This window comes from Tachypleus tridentatus, chromosome 8, assembly GCF_004210375.1.
Source record: "Tachypleus tridentatus isolate NWPU-2018 chromosome 8, ASM421037v1, whole genome shotgun sequence".
In the NCBI taxonomy this organism is placed as follows: Eukaryota; Metazoa; Arthropoda; class Merostomata; order Xiphosura; family Limulidae; genus Tachypleus; species Tachypleus tridentatus.
In genome coordinates this window covers 80,458,016-80,481,417 of record NC_134832.1, presented here as the reverse complement: position 1 = coordinate 80,481,417, position 23,402 = coordinate 80,458,016, and the positions used below count along the sequence as shown (strand labels likewise).

Genomic DNA, 23,402 nt, shown 5'->3' with positions numbered 1-23,402 from the left:
TTCAAAGCAGTTCTGAAAACTGAGAATTTTGATAGTATGGGTATCTCTGAGACTTAATTGATATTAACAATTGTTATAAGAGAATGTTTTGAAATACCAGGCTACAAACTATTCACAAGAGATAGAGTACTGAAAAGAGAGGAAATAATAGCTTTATATGTGAGGAATGAATTTCACCCTATTGAATTAGGGTACGTTAAAGAAAATAGCAATAAGCTCGAGTCAATCTGGGTTAGTGTTAGTGGACATAAAGGGAAAAGCCTTGTGACTGGGATTTCTTATAGACCACCAGGTCACAATTTGAAAGTCGACAAAAAACTGTATAATGAAATTAGATTGGGAGCTGAAAAAATGTTGTATTATGGGAGATTTTAATTTCAGGGTATTGATTGTAAAAATTTTGGCTCTGAGAATGAGGAAGAGGTTTTCAAAAATTGTTCAAGATACTTTTATACACAAACTGGTGGCAGAATCTACAAGAGAGGAAGCTATATTAGATTTCATATCAGCAGCTGAAATGAAGGTAATACAGCATTTTGGTAAGGGAGCTTTTAAGTAGCTGTTTCATTGTTAGGTTTGGGATTTTACTATGTATATAATTTAACCTGGATGGTCCAGATGAGTTCCAATGTTACTGGCACAATAAGGATATCCCACCGGAGACATTTTCTACATAACGCAGTGGAGGAGGCTCCATCATGATCTGGGTGCTTTCCCCTTCCATGGAACAATGGAGCTTCAGGTTATACAGGGGCATCAAACAGCAGTTGGCATGTTGTAGAGAGCATCCTTATTGACTGAAGGTCCTTGCTTGTGTGGAAATGACTGGATCTTTCAGCAGGACAACGCTGCAATCCACAATGCCCGCAGGACAAAAGACTTTTTACTGGCGAATAACGTGATTCTTTTGGATCATCCAGCGTGTTTGCCCAAACTGAACCCCATTGAAAATGTTTGGGGTTGGATGGCAAGGGAAGTCTATAGAAATGGACGTCAATTCCAAACAATGCATTATCTTCGTGAAGCCATCTTCACCACTTGGTATAACATTTTAGCCAGCCTTCTGCAAACGCTTGTATCAACTATGCCAAAGTGAATGTTTAAAGTTATTTATAATGACGGCCATGCAACTAACTACTGAGAACTCTTGTTGGGCATTTCCTACCCTGTTGAGGACGTCTTTTTGGTATGGTTTTAAACTCTTGACTAGCTAGTATTGAGGCTAATTTCCTGGTGTTCACATTTTCCCTATTAAATGCTATGAAGTTTTTTTTTTTCCCCTTTTCTTATTTTTATCTTTCAAAGCTCTACTGAAATGAGTGGTTGAGTCTAACTATGCAAAATGCATATTTTTTTCTTTATGTTCATTGGCCTTAAAAGTTTGGTTAGCAGTGTATATATATGTCATCTGAATAAGGAATTAATGCATATAAATGCAATATTTAGGTAACGATAGTAAATATATGGAACTGTAAGTATCTATTTTTTCTCTTTAGTAAAATACACATCATCTGAACAAAAAATACCACATCTAGATTCAGTAAACAAACAATAATACCTGTATGTAGAACTGTAAGAATTTATTGCTTCTTTATGAATTGTGTAGTTTTATCATCTGAACAAAGCATCTAGATCCAACAATCAGCCTTTTGTGGGAGAAAACGTCGAAGAAGTATTATTACTACAGCTTCATTACACTTACGTAATGTTATGTTACTCATTAGATTATTTTGTTTATTCTGGTACAAAATTAATATTTTGTGTTTCATATAATTAACCTTGTTTTATATTGTTTAAGATGCACTTATAAATTATCATCAAAATACTGAACGAACCTAACCTAATATGTGAACCTGAATAAACAGTACGGCTGTGATATATTTGTCTCTGAGGTTGCCTCAGTGATTTATGATAGTTATTTTCTCATTTCATTGTAAGTACTTATACTATCTATTTACTTAACTTTTCCTGTACACAAACACAATGTAATCAGTGTTAGCTGAAAATAAGTAAGAAGCCTATTGAAAATATATTGTTGAATTAATTAATAAAGTTATTTTTTTTATATCTTCTATGATAAATTCAGTTTATTTTACACTAAGATTCTGGTAACAGACACGTAGGCATTTTAAAACTGTAACAATGGAATAAAACCGACTCATTTGAAAACCTTCGATTACAGTTCTCACAAAACTAAAATGTTAGTTAAAATGTTAATCTAACTATAGTTCTTAGTCTAGTTCTTGAATTTTACTTCATTACTCAAATCGCATCAAAAGTAACAGTGAGCATAAATATCCACTATCAGAACTGTTTGGGAAAAGTTATGATTTGACAACCCTACAGATACACCTATAGTATAGAGATGTTTGGATGTTTCAATACTTGTTTTAAAAAATTGTTCATGTTACATCATATAATAAATTACTTTTCAATTTGAAATGTTAGTAAAGATTTTACACTTACATGGGCTCATTTCATAAAAATAAGGGTTACATAACAATCAGAATAAATAACTTGAAATATGAAGAAGACTAAAAAATCACAAAGTAATTTATATATAGATAAACTATTATCAGAGTATGCTTATGACAACTGAAATTAACATTATCAGAAATTATGTCATATGAATTAATATGCGAGACCAGCTCCATCCAAAAAAAAAACATTTGTAGCAAATCATAACGTTTTCTAAGAAGCGAGAATAAACAAACTGTTTGTTTTTGATTTTGGCGCAAAGCTACTCAAGGGTTATCTGCGCTAGCCGTTCCTAATTTAGCAGTGGGCTACTCTTTTACCAACGAATAGTGGGATTGACTGAACATTATAACGTCGCCACAGTTGAAAAGGTGAGTATATTTGGTGGGACGGGGATGCGAACCCGCAACCCTCAGATTACGAGTCGCACGACTTAACCCACCTGACCATGCCGGACCTAAACAGACAAATCCAGAATCAGTAGCAAATTCGTCTTCGTAAACTAGACGATAGTAAGCAACATAATAAAGTAGGATCTCTATCTGTAAATGAGGTCAATAGTGTGTGAGCTTATCAAGAAAGGGCTTCCAGGTATACCTCCTGTTCAACCTTGACATACTTCAAGCATCTGGAAAATACATGTAAACATGTTATTCCGAGCGAAAACGTTGGGTTATGTTGCTAGACACAGAGCATCTTTGAATTTTTATTTGATTCTGTTGTTAAAAATGCTGCTTAAAAACCATTGTCATCCTAAGTAAGATGGATTATGGAACGTTATAGCTTCAAGTCCATGCCTTTACAATGACAGTTACGCTTCAGGGCTGTTTGTAAAGTTCACAATCATTAGGAAAAGCGTAACCTGACGTGGTGACAAATGCGGGGAAGTTCCAAAAGCATTTTGATGTAACGTACAATACAAAATAGCTTTGAAAATGTTTATATTGCACTAAATACTGATAAACAAAAACTCTGACAAATTTATATAAATGATACTCACCTACATATAAAGAAACTGCTCCTTGTAAGAATTGTAAACTATTAAATTTACTCCCCTTTATTGTTCTAATTAGTTCAAGGTAGAGTAAATACCAGATGTCTTATACGAGGGTGGTGAAAGAAAACTGACTATAAGTACCTTCGTATCTCATCTTTTTTTTTATTTTAATTTTTAAAACAAACGTATACACTTCACCAAGGGCATGTCACATTTCCCATTGATGTACATAGTAAATTGATAATTGTGGTTAGTCTTCTTTCTCTTAAGAGGGTATCGACCCAATAAACAGAACCAGTACAATAAAATTAATGGAGAATTCGAGACATTTTGAGATCAACACAAGGTTATTTAAAGTGCATGATTTTCGGAGCTTTTAAAGTCGTAGTTAGGCCTGAGAATTTTAATTTTATTCAAATTATCACAGACATACAATTTCAAGAAAATTATTTCTACCATTTTTTACACATACATATACCATAAAACATGCGAATGACTTGCTCTACATTCAACATAAATGCTTTCGACAATAAGTGTTTTAATGGAACAGTTCCAGTAGAAAAAGATAAATATGAGGATATATAACACTAAAAATCAAGCTTTTATACTGGCGGTGAGCAGAATACATTGTGTAGTTTTGTGCTTGAAAACGAACAAATAAGTTTTCATTTATTCTGCAATAAATATTTTAATGGGCACAATATTTTATTCTTGTAGGATTTTATGATTTTAACTTATAAATTTGGTTGTTCTAAAACATCTGAATTAAAAAAAACAAATTATTATTTATTTGTCCGTTGTTGTTTTAGTTCAAAGCTACATAATAGGCTATCAGGGCTCTGTCCACCACAAGAATGAAACCCTATATTTTAGCACTGTAGCTTCAATAAACTCAATACTGACTCAGGAGAGGACAAAAGAAAAATAAACTGAAACCATGTGTTTCACCTTAGAGACATCTTGAATGTGTGTTGTTGTTTTTCATATCACCGTTAATAAAAGGAATTAATAAAGTACAATTATACACAAAACCAAAACTTTTTAAATGTGTATCTAATGTGCATGAAGACTGATTTCCATATATATAAAACCTACACCTACTGATATCATCAAAAACGGTCAATTTTTCCGTATTTTTGTTAAATACAACGGTTCCTACTAAAAGTACTTCACTACAAGAAGTCAAAAGTCACTAAGTGCTCTACATTGTCGTTGAACACGTACTAATTGTGATTTGTGGAAAAACAAGCATATACAATATTTTTAAGTTATTCTTTTACGAACTTGTTTAAATATTCTTTTAACCAGTGATTTAAAGTATTGGTAGCTGATGCATTAATGGGTTATTGTAGAGAAATGTTTTTTTGGTTGGTTCGCACCAATGAGATTAAATGAAATCGTGAGTACACGTGCGGTTTGATTGGGATTTCTTCAAATAAGCTGATGCCTTTTCGGAAGAAACAGTTCCTCGTAAAGTTCCGACGTTGTTTTCAAACTACTTCAAAATATGAACAAGGGTCGCACGGAGATCAAATAATGTTGAAAGTCTTCGTAATTAACTAATGATTTTTTTTCGAACCATTCAGGAATAGTAAGAAAGACAAACAGCTTCCTTTCTTCAATCTTGCCGAGAAGAGTTTTTATTTTGATAAACCTTACACTATGGTCACTGAAAAATGTAATTATGGTTTTGTTAAGTGTGCCACTGCTGTGTAAAATCTGCAGAAGATTATGCGATGGACATTTGGTATATGCTTCATAATTCAGGACATGTATGTGAGGTTATTAGTGAACAGGAATAGGAAATATTTTTTATCGTCCATGGTTGATGTACATTGTTTGACGTAATCGAATACAAATTACATTTCCAACTCCAAATGACTATATTTTTGTTTCTTTTTAACATGTCGGACTTTACAACAGTAAGGGAAAATGTTCGATAGCAATAACCTCTAGATGAATGCAGAAGCCCCCTTCTGTTATAGTTAAATATAACGTACTTTTGCATATCTTCAGTAAATAGTGTACGATGACCTCTTACAGAATATTCCTTTGAGATAAATTTAAGTAGTCAAAAAACATATATTTTATGTTTACTAGCCAACTGATCGCTTAAGAGAAACGTAGCATACAAGTTTGTGATTTTTTATGAGAAATCGAAGAAAATAATGAAAAATTTAAAGTACATATAAAAATATATAACGTACTTGTAAGATATTTAATCTATCTGATATCTTCATTAGCTTATATTTATTTTCTTGCATTATTTAATCAACCTATGTTAAATCAGATCTGAGTGTAGATCATTAAATATGTATATAATCTAAGTTTTTGATTAAATTTTGGAAAGTAATGCAGCCAGTAATTTCACTATTTTCCCTATTTGCTTTATGTGAAGTGTCCATCTCACCAAATCAGCGTATTTATAGTTTAGGGACGATTCCTTACGCCCCCATCCTTGTACAGCGGTAAGTCTACGGATTTACAATGCTGAAATCAGGAGTTCGATTCCCCACGGTAGGCTCAGCAGATAATCCGATGTGACTTTGCTGTAAGAAAAACACACACACACGATTCCTTATATGCATTATTAAATGATTCGAATATAAATATAAAAGTAACATTAATGGCTTAACGTGCTACTACGCTATGTAACACAAATTTTGTTCCTGGATAGTATGTGTTATTTCTTAATTGCTTATGTTATAAAAGCCAGAAAATGGCCAATATTTCCTTCAAACTTTGCTTATGTGACCTGGATAATGAAAGTTATAAATTAACCTATTTTCTATGTAAAAACGGGCAAAGTTGCACATTTTCATTCACATAAGGTCTGAATAACACAACATATGAATCAAGATTTACATGTATTTATACTAACGTTATACAAATATGTTTAGAAGTAAGTAGTTTTTCGAGATTTGCGACTGTAATTTAAATCAATTTCACGCATCAGCCCTCAAATATAGTCTCCCATCATGTTCTCATACGCTCCTTGGTAGCGGCGTTTAAAGTCCAGTATATCTTGGTGGGAGCGCTCGCCTTGGCCCTCTGAGTATGCTCCAATGTTCTCCTTGAAATTATCAAGATGAGCGTCTAGAATATGGACTTTCGTAAAATGATAATATAGTATTCTCTCACATTTCAATCCTTTCGAATACAATTTTGTCAATATAAAATTTTCACTCTTTGGACGTCACATAACACAGTACTATAAAAAAATGTATTTTTCCTCCTCTGATATGAGAACTTGATGTTAAAAATGGCAGAGTAATCTTAAGACCATAATTTCTTAACGTCAGTGCAATACCTTAATAGAACGAGGTTTTTATGTAGTGTTCTACATAGCACAAAATGAAATGAAAGAAACGAGAATCGAAGAAAAATTTTCACCAGAAAGATACAATTTAAAAGCATTTTTAATTACAAGTAGTATTTGTTCGTGTTAGAACAAAGTCATATTGACTACCTGTTTCCATCACGGTGAATCGACTTCCTGATTTTAGTGTTGTCTATCTGTAAATTTACTGATCTTCCACCATGGGAGTTAAGAGTAAAGTTTCTGAGTCGAATTATGATGTTTTTTAAATGAGAATCGAAATATATAAGTATATAAATTAATTTTTAATTTCTTAAGTAGTATTTGTTCGTGTTAGGACAAAGTCATATTGGACTACCTGTGTTTCCATCACGGAGAATCGACCTCCTGATTTTAGTGTTGTCTATCTGTAAAATTACTGATCTTCCACCATGGGAGTTAAGAGTAAAGTTTCTGAGTCGAATTATGATGTGTTTTTAAATGAGAATCGAAATATATAAGTATATAAATTAATTTTTTTATTTCTAAGTAGTATTTGTTCGTGTTAGGACAAAGTCATATTGACTACCTGTGTTTCCATCACGGAGAATCGACCTCCTGATTTTTAGTGTTGTCTATCTGTAAAAATTACTGATCTTCCACCATGGGAGTTAAGAGTAAAGTTTCTGAGTCGAATTATGATGTTTTTTTAAATGAGAATCGAAATATATAAGTATATAAATTAACTTAAGAAATGTTTGTCTCCTATTGTCAGGATAAGTCTGCAAACTTATGACGCTGAATCATTTAAAACACTTAAAACATAGCTATTGGTTATACAAGGCTGTTTAGTATGAGTTATTATTCAGTGCTTTAATTATTATATAGCTTTCATAACAAGAAACTTTCCTGTGGCACAGAGTATGCCTGTGAACTACAATGCTAGAACCGAGTTTCGATACGCGTGGTGGGCAGAGAACAGATAGCCCATGGGTAGCTTTGTGCTCAACTTCAAATAAAAACAAACAATAGTGTTAAAAAAATATATATAATTAGTTTAGAAGTCTTAGTTACTCGGCCTGGCATGGCCTAGCGCGTAAGGCGTGCGGCTCGTAATCCGAGAGTCGCGGGTTCGCGCCCGCGTCGCGCTAAACATGCTCGCCCTTTAAGCCGTGGGGGCGTTATAACTGAGGGTCAATTCTACTATTCGTTGGTAAAAGAGTAGCCCAAGAGTTGGCGGTTGGCGGTGGGTGGTGATAACTAGCTGCCTTCCCTCTAGTCTTACACTGCTAAATTAGGGACGGCTAGCACAAATAGCCCTCGAGTAGCTTTGTGCGAAATTCCAAAAAACAAACAAACAGTCTTAGTTACGACAAATTTCGTTGCGTTAATCGGTATGGGTCGTATGTTGTGTGTGTAGTTTATGTTTTAAGATGACATCACATTACTCGAATTTTTCTTATTTTCTTGAGTGAGTGTTGTCACATCATATCGTCTGACGGTTGGTAGAAAGTTCTAGGGCTATGTTAGGTGTTTGATATATAGGCAACTAAGTGAGCGCAACAAAAAATGTGAAGTCAGAAAACGTTAAGTTAATGAAGGTGAAGTTAGACTTCGTAGTTATTGGTCTAGTCAGTGAAATATTTCAGACAATGCCTTCTGGGATTTTTAATGGAACAGTAAATTCGTAAATGCAAAGCTCTAAAGAGAAGATTATGTGACAAAATAACAACTAAACGTGTATAAAGATTTTACAGACTCTGGAAGCCGAATGTCAGAGAACTGCTGAGTTGTATATACACGAGTAACAAAATGTGAGTGATAAAATAAACGAATTACTTTTCGAGATGAACCACCTTAACAATAAATACTTGGTCCAATATATAATGTGAAATAGTGATTTAGGCACAAGCTTTGACGTTATTCAAATACCTAAACTATTTCAGGTTACATTATTGGTGATCGAAAAGTACTTAAAACCCAATTTAACGTTGTATACAATCACCGTTATACGAGGCCTAACTGTGTTTATTTTATTAGCCAGCCTATAGCAGAGGGTAGGGCCAAATAAGTGAAACATTAGGCGTATACATCATAGGTTCTCCTTTAAATTTTACCTTTCATGAAACTGGAAGAAGAATCTAAACCTAATATATAAACTATGGTATTATTTTATTCTATTGACGACGTATCGAGCAACGCTGTTTTCAACCCAGAAACAAGCCTATCAGTTAACCTAGGAAACATTTTGAAAAGAAACGACATATGAAAATAGAATGTGACGTAGTAGAGCAACGAGAATTAAACAATATTATAAAGTGATTGAAAAAGTAATAAAAAATATAAAACAAGCTTTACATAACAATGAAAAAATTAATATAAACATTTTTAGGTAATAAATGAAGGTATGGTAATTTTTTTTATAAAAACGTAACCATTGGTTAATAAATACACACACTCTTATACGTTTAATTCAAAACCACCGCACGTGCAAGAACTGTTCTGAGCGTCACGGAAATTTGAATTGTGAGATAGCTTTAAAAGTGTTAGTGCAGAAACTGTCAATATTAGTTAACTGGAAGTAATTACAAAACAAACAAATCTGCTTCAGATTTCGTAAGACGAACAAAACCTAGTAAAAAACTTGATTTAAATTTTACATCAGGAATTAATCGGTAAAATATGACTTAGATTTTTTAAGCACTTGATTACTTGGATTCAAATTAAAAGGCCTAAAACAATTAAGTCAATACATTAATTTAATATAACTATAATTATGAATATATGAAAATGCAGGAGTTTTAAATTTAGTACCAAATAAATCTTGAGTTACAGTAGAATTATTGGGAACATAAATAGGCAAATTTGTTATGTGCTTGCCGTGAGATGACTTTTATGCCGATGTTTCCAATTGAGTTCTTCCAGTAGGCGTTTTAGACATCGATTGTAGGCTGTATCATAAAGTTTAATATTTAAGGACTTGAGTATAACTTTTTAGTTTTGCAAGTTGATAAAAGCTGTTTCTAAATCCATTTTCTGTAGATTTGAAGTCAGAATTTTCTTGTGAATGAAAAAATAATGCATTTTGACCGTATCTTTGAATTAATATATTGTCTACCGATTTTCTGGCATGTAAACGCAGCTTTACAGAAATATTACAATTATTGTAATCAGGGGTGTAGATTCAGGGGGTATGGGGATACATCCCCGCTTCATTTTAGGTGGGGAGTATGGTGCATATAATCACCCCCCTACAGTTTGGTATGTTGAATTGTTTTATTGCATCACAGGCCTACAAATTGTATGTTTGTTCTCGTGATTCTCGTGTTCTTACCAATCGAATTACATAATTAGGCCTAGATGTAGGCTTTCTCAGTAGCCGAAATGTATATCTTTAATATAGGCGTGCTTCTAAGCTTTTCGATCTAAGCGATAGTTCGTATCAGTCAGTAGGCCTAAGTATACATGCAAGGCTTGCAAGCACTATCACAGAATCTGCCTACGTCTTGTACGTAGTGTAAGATTAAGTAAAATTTTCATCACAACAGATTGAACAGAGCATGAAATTCGAAAATATTACTCCCAAGCGTAAACTCCTGTGATCTAGATCTTGGAGGCCATTTGTAGTTTGTAGCTGCATCAATCTTATGTGTATATTGTGCGGTTTTCCTACGCCATTTGTTCTTATGCATGTCTAGCCGGTTTTATTGTCGAACGCCTTACTCTCCTTAGTTGCCGAAGCCGATGACAATGGTGTACGTTTAGTGTACAGCTAACGACAGGTTCGGGCCGCTGGGATCCAGACGCGCCCCACATACCCCCCCCCTTCTCCCTTTAGTTTGAGCCTCTATTTTACAACCTGGCTCATTAGACCTGTGTTTGTGGCTCTCATTAATCCATGAAATTTCAGATTATCACCGCCCTCTAATAAAGTGCTAATGCTTTATGGTAAAAGAACAATATATTCTCTTATCATAGATGGTAAAAATATTGTATTTTCTTGTATTATCAGAACACAAAAGGAGCGATTTCAACGGCCTGAAGCCTTTACTCCAATTGTATTGCTAGTTTTTGTTTAGGTGTTTTAATTTAACAGACGTGCTTGTAGACATTATATCACAACGTGTTTGCCTTTTGATGAGCTTTAAGTGGAATATAATATATTTATGATTGTTTAATTACTTTTTGAGAAAGCTTGCAATTACTTGTGTTGTAACTAGCACACATTATTGAATCAGCGATGCCCAGGTGGTCAGTCGGTTCAGTAGTCACTGTGAGGTTTGCGCGTTCGACTTAAATACTTTGTACAGTTCAGTCCTACTTCCATTCTGTTCTATCTTCTTTCGTTGTACGTTAGAGTTTTTCAGTAAAGACTGTATTTTAGCCTGTTGAGTCATCTTGGAAACACATGCCAATTATGACAAGCAAGCGTCTGATACTTTCCGATATTAGACAGTTCTGCAAGCCAGCTACTGGTATTACAAGTGACAATGCAGATAATCCAACAGCCTCAAGCAAAGGAAAAAAAAACTTGCCATACAGAGGAAATACCATGTTCATCAGAGAACGAGTCTGAAAATGCTTGGGCAATTATTGCACATCATGAACCACCAGATAGTTGTGAAACAAGTTTGTGCAGAAATGAAAAATCTGACACTCCACAGATACATTGTGGAAAGCCATATCATCTAGATGCACAACTAATACCACGACAGAAAGCAAAATCTCAAAATATCAACTTCCAGGGCAATCGGTTTGATGAGTTCCCATGGCTGCACTTCGACAATCAGACTCAAAAATTCACATACTTTCATTGTGCCAAGGCGGAAAATACAGTCCTTTTTACAGGAAATTTGGAGAGGCCAGTGGAGTATACCTTCATATCCACCGGTTTTAGCAACTGGAAAAAGGCAAAACAGAAATTCAACGAACAATCCTCCTCTCAGCACAGATTCGCTATATCTCCAGAAGGTTCACTTGATGTAACTCCAGTGACTGTCTAGCTATATGATGGAAAAAAGAAGCAGCAGGAAGAATGCAAAAGAAGTCTAGCCAAAATATTCAGAAGTTTACGTTTCTTACTGCGTCAAGGTTTAGCATTACGTGGACATACTGATACGGAGGGGAACTTCCTGCAGTTTATGAAGCTCTTGGAAGAGGATGATCCTGAGTTGACGGCCTACTTGTCAAAGAAAACCACATTCACCTCACCCCAGGCTCAGAATGAAATAATGGAGATGTTCATCCATCAAATACTGAGGAACATAGCACACGAAGTGCAGCAAAGTAAAATCTTTCCATCAATGGTTGATGGCACTCAAGATGTTACAGGTGCCGAACAAGAAGCAATATGTGTACGATACGTAGATGAGAACCTTGACGTCCATGAGACATTTCTTGGTTTATACAGTGTTTCCAATACAACTGGTGAAACAATATCCTCGACTATACTTGATGTACTGACTAGACTTATTTAACACTATCAGGATTAAGAGCACAAATTTATGATGGAGCCGCTAACATGAGTGGTGCGTACAGTGGATGGCAGGCAAAAATTAAAGAGAAGCAACCGTCAGCTTTGTTTTATCAAGGCTAATTTAATAACACAACATGCAGTTGAAGCTTGGGAATGTGTTTGATATTCTATCCAGTGGGCACATGAACTTGGTGTCTTGCTTCAGAGGTCAGGCAAATACAAGACAATCTTTGTAAATATTGTATCGTCAGACAGCCACAATGGTCCAGTTAAATACATCCACCCACTGTGTCCAACACGCTGGTTGTGCCCCCTAACTGCAATTACATGTGCTAATGACAACTATAGTGACATTGTTGATTCTTTGTCTGAATTAGCAAGCGAAAAATCAGATGTAACAGTGAAAGCACGAGGTCTGCTGGACATATTTGACACTTTTAGGATTGTTGATGGCTCAGCATCCATTAGCTGCATAAGAGGAACTACACCGTGCATTCTAAACCATATTAGCGACAGTATCTGGCATGATTGATGCATCTGCAATGACAGTTGAGCAACTGCGGGAATTGCGAACAGAGGAAAATTACAACAAGATATTTGATGAAGCTGAGAAAAAGGTAATTTTCCTAAATCTGGTGCCTATTCAACTACCACGCATTCGCAGATCCCCAAGAAGGATCACAAGTGATGGCTCAGCTCACCATTCTGCAACAGCTAGAGATTGCTACAGAAGCCAATATTTTGAATTTGTGGACACAGTTATATAATATCTGACCACTAGATTCAATGCAGACAACAATGACTTGAGGCAATATCTGACATTTGAGATCATGATCACATTTTGCAAGTATGACAACTCGGTTATAAACTTCTATCCAGAAATCTCTGCACAACGGCTCGAGTTTCAGTTGCTCATGTTCAAAGAAACAACAAAAGCAGTATCCCTGAAAGATGCTTACTGTAAAATGCATGAAACAAACCAGCAGATGTTTAGTGAAGTGTTTCTTCTACTGACAATTTCCTTGTGTGTCCAGTATCCAGCTGCGAATGTGAATGCAGTTTTTCTGCATTAAGACGGCTGAAGACGTGGTTAAGGTCAACTGTGTCTCAGTGCCACCTCAACCATGTGGCAGTTTGTCACACTCACAAAGATGAGGTGGACAAGATAAATATAGAAGAGCTTATGAAAGAATTCATAAACAGATCATCACAGAGGAGGTCTACGTTTGAGAACATGTAGACTAGAGGACTAAATGAATCTTACTTCAATGAAAAGTATGAATAATTATGTGCTACATTGTATTGATGTGTAATTTTCAAGAGTCCGCAAAGACATTTTAATTATTTTTTATCAAACAACATGAACAGTTTTTCAGTAGATATAAACTTATCAAGGGTAATTACTAATTTTATTAATATTTGAAAACGTAATTCATGCAACGAAAATTATTAGTAACCTTGTCAAGTATAATGACCATCTTTTATACCGTACAGTGTGCAGGAATAAAATCATGTGGCAGTTAATTTGTGACACATTTGTCTTTATCCTATTAACATTTTGAAAACTGTTCACGACACCTCACTTATACAAACCTACATGGAAACGTTGAAGTATCGTAGCAACAAGATTACTCTATGACTGCACGTTTACAGATTTCAGGTTCACGTAATCAGAAATTACCAATTTGTAGATTGAACAGTCCACATAAGTGGTTGCAAAAAAACCATCCCCCCCCCATCAGGTGTAAAACATCTACGCCCGTGTCCTTAAGACTACTTTCTGAAGTTAATATTTTCACAGGTCATGTACATCTCACTTAATGTATCATAAATTAAAATACGACACCTTGAAAACATGAGCTTTCAAAGTGGGAACATTTCTTCTTCATGCGTTAACTACGAATGATCTTTTGTTTTGTTTCTGTCTGTCTGTGACCTTTATCGAAGTTTCGATCTTATATATTTGGAAGAGCCAGGTGCGTTTATGTCTCAAAGATCTACGAAGGTCTGTTTGTAGTTGACCTCATCTCAAAACCAAGTCCATATATTTTTATCTGTTGTCTGTTGTCATTATGATGCTGACTTATTTTGTTTGTTGTGTTCTTGTATCTTGTGCTTTATGTTTTGTACAGCTCCTGAACTATTGTATTATGTATGGGAATAAAAGTATGTTGTTTAGTGATGTTTATGGTTAATGTTATGAAATCTTCTTATGTGGATTCGTGATGGGAAACAACATGGTTTGTCCAAAGACAAACAAACACGGCCTTTTATAACAGAAGTTGAAGTTACTTCAGTGACTTTTAGCGATGTTAAAATTTTGCAATCTTTGTATAAGAGTATATTCCACAATTCTTTAGTCATAGTTTTAATCTGATGTTACATTTTGGTTGAAAATATTCAAACTAGTCAAGTCGGTTAATAGCGAGTATCAAGCTGACGATTGATCTATGTTACTGAGTGACGGTGTGATACAAACATTGCAACTAAACGAGTTTAATTAATTGATGGCTTAAATTTGTAACTATTACTAGCAATACAAAAGTAAAATCATTTATAAGGAGAAAGAAAGTATAAGACAATTTAACCTATTGCCATTGTTTTCATTTCAGAACCCATAACAGTGAAAATGTGCATAGTTTCGTTTTCATTAGCGACAGTGGGAATACCACTTTAATATGTTTATTATGGGTATAATATTTCTGTTGGTTAGATTTGTTTATTTTAGGTACAGAGCCATCCAATGGGATCGAACTCCTAATCGTAGTGCTATTAATCTTGAAGTTTAATTGGTTGGAAGAAGTAATAGTTTAGAAATACTTCAATGTATCTGACGTTTACTATCACGAACTTTAAAGTGATTTCGAATACTGAAAATTTCCAATGATACTTACGATTTTCATACTATTTAAATATATCTAACATGTAAACAATTTACGACTCAGGAGTTATAGAACTAGCAATTAAATTCGAATATTTAACTAGTACCCGCACTAGGCAAAATAATTTAGATTAAACTGTTATTTATCAGTGTTGATTAGAGTTACTAAATGACTAGTTAATTCATTTAATATAGAATTGATATTTTCGTATTTATTTCTTTCCCTTACCTGAATCTAGGATGTAATTTAAATTTGTCTTCGAATAACGAAAATTTGTGATGTTGATCAAAAGAAATAAGAATGCTATCATAAAACATGTTAGGTAGCTTGTGTACTAATATACCACTGTCAACATAAATGAAGTTAACGATTGACATATTACGGTAAAATTGCCCCTATTTGTCGCCGGTTTCATCTTACTATTAATATAAAGGTGTACCTACTTATGTCTATAACTACAAACAGATTTAGCAAAATTAGTTCTTTTTTCTTTAGTATGATAATGTGGAAATGGAGGCAAACAAACCAGCAACAACAGAGAGACGCAACAATAAAATATAACCCAGAAATTTATGACGTGAGTGTTAACAACCATTTAGTTTAAGGTGCTGATAAGCAATATTTATGTTTCAAATTTATGCAATGAGCACAGAAATGTAGTTTTACTTTTGTTTATTTGTTGTGGAGCATAAGGCTACACTACACAATGGACTATCTATGCTGTCTCCATTAGTGGTAACGAAACTCGGTTTGAACTTTATAAAGCTTCAGATTTACCACTGTGGTACTTAGTTTGAAAGAAAAATATGTTACTTTCTATGAAACTGATATTGTATTCTTTCATATTTTCTGAATGATGTTATTTGTTTTCGTACAACTCTGAACAACAGTTGGTCTCGAGTGTCCTGGTGATTATTGAGTTACATTCACGAGGTCGAATCCTTCCATCGAACATGACTTTTGTTACTGCCTTGTGGTCATTATACTATAACGATCAATTCCACTATCTGTTAGTCAAGAGTAACCCATGTCTAGTTTTGGAATATTACAGTCAGGGACGGATAGCAGTCATAACCCTAGTTTTGTACGAAATTCAACAACAACAAAACTAAAAAGAAAAAAGAAATGTTTGTGTAATTCGTCCTTAATTGTGAATTGGTATACTACAAAGAAGTAGCTGGCTAGCACCACTCACTACAAACACTTGAAGTACGATAATCGAATTTTGGTATTTCACCGTCACTCTTATAACGCACTCACAGCCCGAAAGTTTAGAGAGTAAATTCACAACAACGGTATTCGATCTATGAATTCATTCTAACTTAAAACATAATAATATTCTAGATATACACCTAACTAAGCAGTAAATCTACTGACATAAAATATATATCTCCTGTAGAGTGAATCCCAGAAAATACGTACTTTATGATTGTTGTACTTTACACTGAAATATATGTTTATACATATTGAATTTCTATTCAAATTTGAATATACAATTTTAAAACTGTTGTGATCGAATGTTAAGCCATTCTTTTGAGGGATTTTCAAATTTGACACTATGACCTCAAGGAATTAGTTCATCAAAATACATATCTATTATATTTTGGTAATAAGTAAAGGAGACAAATTTGTTTTCCAAACTCAGATATATTAACTTTAACTCAATTTCAGGATGGTAGCTCGGGTTTCTATTGTGTCAGTTCTGCATTAAAAGTTCTGATGGACCCGATGATTAACGGGTCAGCTTTAAATTGGAGTTGAACGTAAATTAATATTGATAAATCTCGTTAGCACTGAAAATAATTTAGCATTAATAAGAGCTGTTCTTTATTTTGATATTCATTGACGCCTCCTTAAGTTCTGAAAATGACAAAATAATTACATTTATATCAAGGACAGATTGACGTTTACATTAAATATTTCTATGAGAAAATATAAAAATCACACACCTGATTCCTTAAAATGAAATAAGTTTAATGTATTCGTGAAATTAATATTAATGTATTTGGGTTACATTATAATCAATGTTTCTTCTCCTACCTAAAGATTTTAATTATTTTTAAATATTGTTTTAAAAGAAATACTAATATATCTAATAAAACAACAGATCGTCTGACTTCTTTTATTAATTTCTTCTATTGGTATTTCGATATTAACGGTCACTATTCAGGAAATAGTCTTACTGATAATTTATGCAACAACAAGATGTTATTCTAATGATTCTTTCCTTATAATTATAATATAAATAAAATTTATTCGTTAATTTCATAATTTTACTTACTTTTTTTCTATATAAGTCTTATTATCTGTTTTCAATTTTACAACTGTCTTTACGAATCTAGTTTCTTCTGCCCTCTTACTACTGGTGGTACCAAAACTTTAATTAAGTGATTTAGTTTTACGAGGTTAGCACAAAGATACAAAAGTGGTTCTCTGCTTTGCTCACCACAGATATTGAAACCAGGTATTTAACATTGTAAGACATACTGCTGTACCACTGTGGTCGCGCAAAAAATAAATTATAAAATTTTTTCGAAAAAATCATTTTTTATCTTTTATATTACATTCCGAGAAAATGAAAACATGAAATATACCTATTTTAGGGCTTACCAGATGGGTTAAGACAATCGATTCGTAACCTGAGGGTCGTGGGTTCGAATTCTCGTCGCACCAAACATGCTCGCGTTTTCAAACGTGGGAGCATTGTTATGTGACAGTCAATCCCCCTATTCGTTGTTAAAAGAGTTGGTGGTGGGTGGTGATGATTAGTTACCTTCCCTCTAGTCTTACACTGTTAATTTAGGGACGGCGAGCGCAGATAGCCCTCGTGTAGCTTTGCGCGAAATAAATAAAAACAACAAACAATCTTTTATGATTAAATTACATTATTAAAAGATATCGATATATTTACATAAATTACATGTTAGATTTCCCCAAAAAGTCCACTATATGCCAGTAAACAGTTTCTGAGCGTATCTTGGAAATATTTAGAGTTCTAAAAAGAAAACTACATTTTCATGTGTTTTTTTGAGAACGTAGTGTAAATCAGAAAAAGAATGTCTTTCGCAAAAATTTTTGCAAATTTTTGGGCACTATTATAATTATCTTGTAGTAAAAGTACAGAAAAACGTGGTTGTACAAAACCGGTAGTAACTGTGAAACCGTGAAAAAATTTACTGACAATTAGAGAAGAGAAAAAGTAAGTAAAACTTTGAAATTATAAAATAAATAAGTTCCATTTCTGTTATAATTATGAGGAATAGAATGGTTAGGATAATATTTAAAAGGGAAAGTATGATGACTAATTTTAGTTAGTTTTGAACATTTGTATGGTATTAAATTTATACATGCAGTTTATTGTGTATCTGAATATTTTGAAAAGCATACGTATTTATTTAGATTATTCATATGTAGTTGAAAGGTAATATTTTTCTCTGAAAGGTTCTCAGTAAAACTATTTTCTGAACAGAAACTTTTGAAGTTAAAAAACCGGAAGAATAAATTAATAAAAGAAGCGGCATATCTGTGGATTTACAACGTTAGAAACCTAGTTTCAATATTCGTGATGGACAAAGCGCAAAGAGCTCATTGTGTAGCTTTTTAAATTCAAACAAACATTTTTTGGTTAAATTTATATATATATATATATGCATTTGTTTCACTAGGATACAACAAAACCAACGACTTCCAACCATACCAAAAGCTTGAAGATTCCGAGAAAATCTCCGAAGAAAAGGTAAAATATTTCTATTTTCGACTGTCTATTGTTAAAATTATTAGGTTTCAGTCAGAACATTTCTGAAATTTATTTTATATGTACACCTGAGGACAAAATCTCTTCTTCCTCCTCCTCTTCACTAATTTACACCAGTTGAAATATTGGAATACAAGCAATCAAAGTATAGAAGTAAAACTCACCAAAATAAAACAGAAATGTTTCACAAACAATTTCTATCGAAAACGGAGAAAAGGGATTGGAAAATAAAACATTTTGTATCAGTTCACTACTTTCAACGCATAAACTTCCATTTTCTACAACTGAACTTTGTGTTCGACAATATGCATTCAGAATATTAATATGATAAAAACGACTAATCAGTTAATCAAATAGAATTAGTCAATACACATCCTGAACTCTTTTCTTATCAAAGCAAAGACAGACCATATGAGCCCAATGTTTCAAGCCAGAGTTATGCAGGACCATCAAAGTGTCTTAGGCCTTAAAAACTAACACGTCTTATATTCAGTATATCTTACCAGCTTCTTACCACATCAAATGTAATTAAAAGGATCAAAACGTAGAGAGCAAAACACATTTCTTATAGCTCAGAAATATATTGAAGACAAAAGAAAATCTTGCTCAGGGACTTGTCGCGCTCTAGCAGACATCTTTCTTTAGAAGAGTTGGAACAAAACCAAAATCGTTTTGACCATATTTTAAGTGAGCATGAGTTATCATACATTTTAATGGAATACCAAATAATCTGTTAACTGGTATAGACTACACACAGATAAAATAAGACAAAAATCAAATCTCACATTACACCAATCAATGCCGCAAACTTAATTCATCACCAATTTACAGCATCATTATCGCGAAATGTTGGATGAAAGAAAAGTAAAAATCATAAGACAACCAATTTGCATGACCCTTTTACCACATGAACATCTCAAATAACTTTCGAATTACAAACCACAATTGCGTGCTTCTGATGATCACCCAAAGCTAAGCACCAAAATAGGGGATGAGACACCATGCTGAGTTATTACACTTCTAATATTTATAAACAAAAAGTGTGAGAAGAAGTCTTGACACATTCTTAGAAATAAATATTATTATTTTTTCTACATACCTGATGTCCTGTTAAACGATATTTTAGATCATGTTTTGTCTGTACTTTATAATTTCTTCGATGTCAACATTCAAATTTATAAATTTAAACTTTTTGTTTTAATTGAGAAAGTCCATTAAAACTACTACTATACGCTGGAAAGAAAATATGGGGGAAGAACCCAAAAATAAATCTTTGTACCGACTATTTACAATTTCCTGGCCCGGCATGGCCAAGCGTGTTAAGGCGTGCGACTCGTAATCTGAGGGTCGCGGGTTCACATCACAGTCGCGCCGCACATTTTCGCCCTCCCAGCCGTGGGGGAATTATAATGTGACGGTCAATCGCACTATTCGTTGGCAAAAGAGTAGCTCAAGAGTTGGCAGGGTGGTGACGACTAGTTGCTTTCCCTCTAGCCTTACACTGCTAAATTTGGACGGCTAACACACATAGCCCTCGAATAGCTTTGCGCGAAATTCAAACAAACTCCATTAAAGCTACTTTCTAATTTTCATATTTTCAGAGGTCATGTAGATCTTATTTAATGTATCATGAATTAAAAATACGACACCTTGAAAACATGAGCGCTTTCAAAGTGGGAACATTTCTTCTTCATGCGTTGACTACGAATGTTCTTTTTGTTTTGTTTCTGTCTGTCTGTCTGTGACCTTTATCGAAGTTTCGATCTTATATATTTGGAAGAGCCAGGTGCGTTTATGTCTCAAAGATCTACGAAGGTCTGTTTGTAGTTGACCTCATCTCAAAACCAAGTCCATATATTTTTATCTGTTGTCTGTTGTCATTATGATGCTGACTTATTTTGTTTGTTGTGTTCTTGTATCTTGTGCTTTATGTTTTGTACAGCTCCTGAACTATTGTATTATGTATGGGAATAAAAGTATGTTGTTTAGTGATGTTTATGGTTAATGTTATGAAATCTTCTTGTTTGATTCATGATGGAAACAACATGGTTTGTCCAAAGACAAACAAACACGGCCTTTTATAACAGAAGTTTGAAGTTACTTCAGTGACTTTAGCCATGTTAAAATTTTGCAATCTTTCTATAAGAGTATATTCCGCAATTATTTAGTCATAGTTTTTAATCTTATGTATTATTTTGGTTGGAAATATTCAAACTAGTCAAGTCGGTTAATAGCGAGTATCAAGCTGACGTAAGATTGATCTATGTTACTGAGTGACGGTGTGACACAAACATTGCAACTAAACAAGTTTAATTAATTGATGGTTTACATTTTATATCTATTACTTGCAATATAAAAGTAAAATCATTTATAACGAGAAAGAAAGTACAAGGCAATTTAACCTATTCCCATTAAAATTGTGCAAACACACACAAAAAACATTTTGAACAGTTGTTAGTGAAATGGTTAACTTAACACTTTTTAAAATTTTTTGCTTGTGTTTTGGAGCCATCGCTTCTGATGTTTTACAAGCTATCTGTTAAGAAAAGTTGTTCCTTATTATTATTATTCTTACAACTATCGACAGTATCTCGTGTTGTGAGGACATTACTTTGACCACTTGTCTCTCTTCACTTATTATAGAAGCTCGCTGACCATCTCATTGTATTGTTTTGTCATGATGTTTCTTATCAGCCACATATTTCATTTTCAACTCTTTGTTACATCATGTTTCAGACTAAATTTACGTACATTTTATGTCAAAAATACAAACAATTGTCCATAACTTGATAGGAAACATAAATAAGTGTGCTATGGGAAATATCGTACATCAAAAATATTTTTCAAATATTTCCTTTTGATATCGATGTGACAAAAGAGGTAACTTTATAAAAAATATTTTATCAGTTAGTAACTTTAAAACATATTATGTATTAAATAGTTTAAGGTAAAGAATGAAATTAAAACATATACATATATAAATTAATATTCGTGGGTCGTATCATTTTGGTTAACTAACTACCACAGAAGGTCTTGTTTTTGAAACTGAAGAAAATTATTTAAGATAAAAACAGGTATTCATTCCGTAAGTATGTGCGTTAAATGCAGTTGTTTTGTTAACAATAATAGAGACTATAAAAGTATAAACATTTTACATTTGCCATAGATATTTCTTTACTAACGATTTAAATAACACTTTCTCAGAACACAAAGTCTTGGCGAGTAGTTAAATTTTAACAAACTAGTGCGGTTTGAAACGTCTTCATATATATATATATATATATATATATTCAAAACAATAATACTAACAACACTTTATATGAAAATATTTATTACTTGACAATAGAAATGTTAAAAAAATACATTAGTTTTCATTTCAGAACCCATCACAGAAGAGACGCCTACACTATCATTTGTATTCACAACAGTGGGAATGTCTCTATAATATGTTTATCATGGTAAGTATAATATTTCTGTTAGTTAGATTTGTTTATTTTAGGTACAGAGCCATCCAATGGGATCGAACTCCTAATCGTTGTGCTATTAATCTTGAAGTTTACAGCTAATTTGTTGGAAGAAGTAATAGTTTAGAAATACTTCAATGTATTTGACGTATATTACCACGAACTTTAAAGTGACTTCGAATATTGAAAATTTACAATGATACTTACGATTTTCATACTAATTAAATATTTCTAACATTTAAACAATTTACGACTCAGGAGTTATAGAATTAGCAATTAAATTCGAATATTTAACTAGTACCCACACTAGACAAAATAATTTAGATTAAACTGTTATTCGTCAGTGTTGATAAGATTTACAAAATCACTAGTTAATTCATTTAATATAGAATTGATATTTTCGTATTTCTTCTTTCTTCCCACTTACCTGAATCTAGGATCTAATTTAAATTTGTCTTCGAATAACGAAAATTTGTGATGTTGATCAAAAGAAATAAGAATGCTATCATAAAACATGTTAGGTAGCTGGTGTACTAATATACCACTGTCAACATATAATGAAGTTAACGATTGACATGTTACGGTAAAATTGCCCTATTTGTCACCGGTCTCATCTTACTATTAATATAAAGGTATACCTACTTATGTCTATAACTAAAACAGATTTAGCAAAATTAGTTCTTTTTCTTTTAGTATGATAATATGGAAACGGAAGCAAACAAACCAGCACAAACAGAGAGACGCAACAATAAAATATAACCCAGAAATTATGACGTGAGTGTTAACAACCATTTAGTTTAAGGTGCTGATAAGCAATATTTATGTTTCAAATTTATGCAATGAGCACAGAAATGTAGTTTACTTTTGTTTATTTGTTGTGGAGCATATACACTACACAATGGACTATCTATGCTGTCTCCATTAGTGGTAACGAAACTCAGTTTGAACTTTATAAAGCTTCAGATTTACCACTGTAGAATTTGTTAGTTTGAAAGAAAAATATGTTACTTTCTATGAAACTGATATTGTATTCTTTCGTATTTCTGAATGATG

General features: G+C 33.2%; 1 protein-coding gene across 1 annotated transcript in view; it reads left to right on the top strand.

Annotated features, from left to right (window-relative positions):
- The window catches only part of LOC143223945 (RNA polymerase II-associated protein 1-like), an 88,132-nt gene that overhangs the window by 21,335 nt on the left and 43,395 nt on the right, over positions 1–23,402 (top strand). The window contains exons 4-5 of the mRNA XM_076452416.1: positions 101–191; positions 382–523. Coding sequence (XP_076308531.1) covers positions 101–191; positions 382–523 — 233 coding nt within the window. The remainder of the gene's footprint in view (positions 1–100; positions 192–381; positions 524–23,402) is intronic.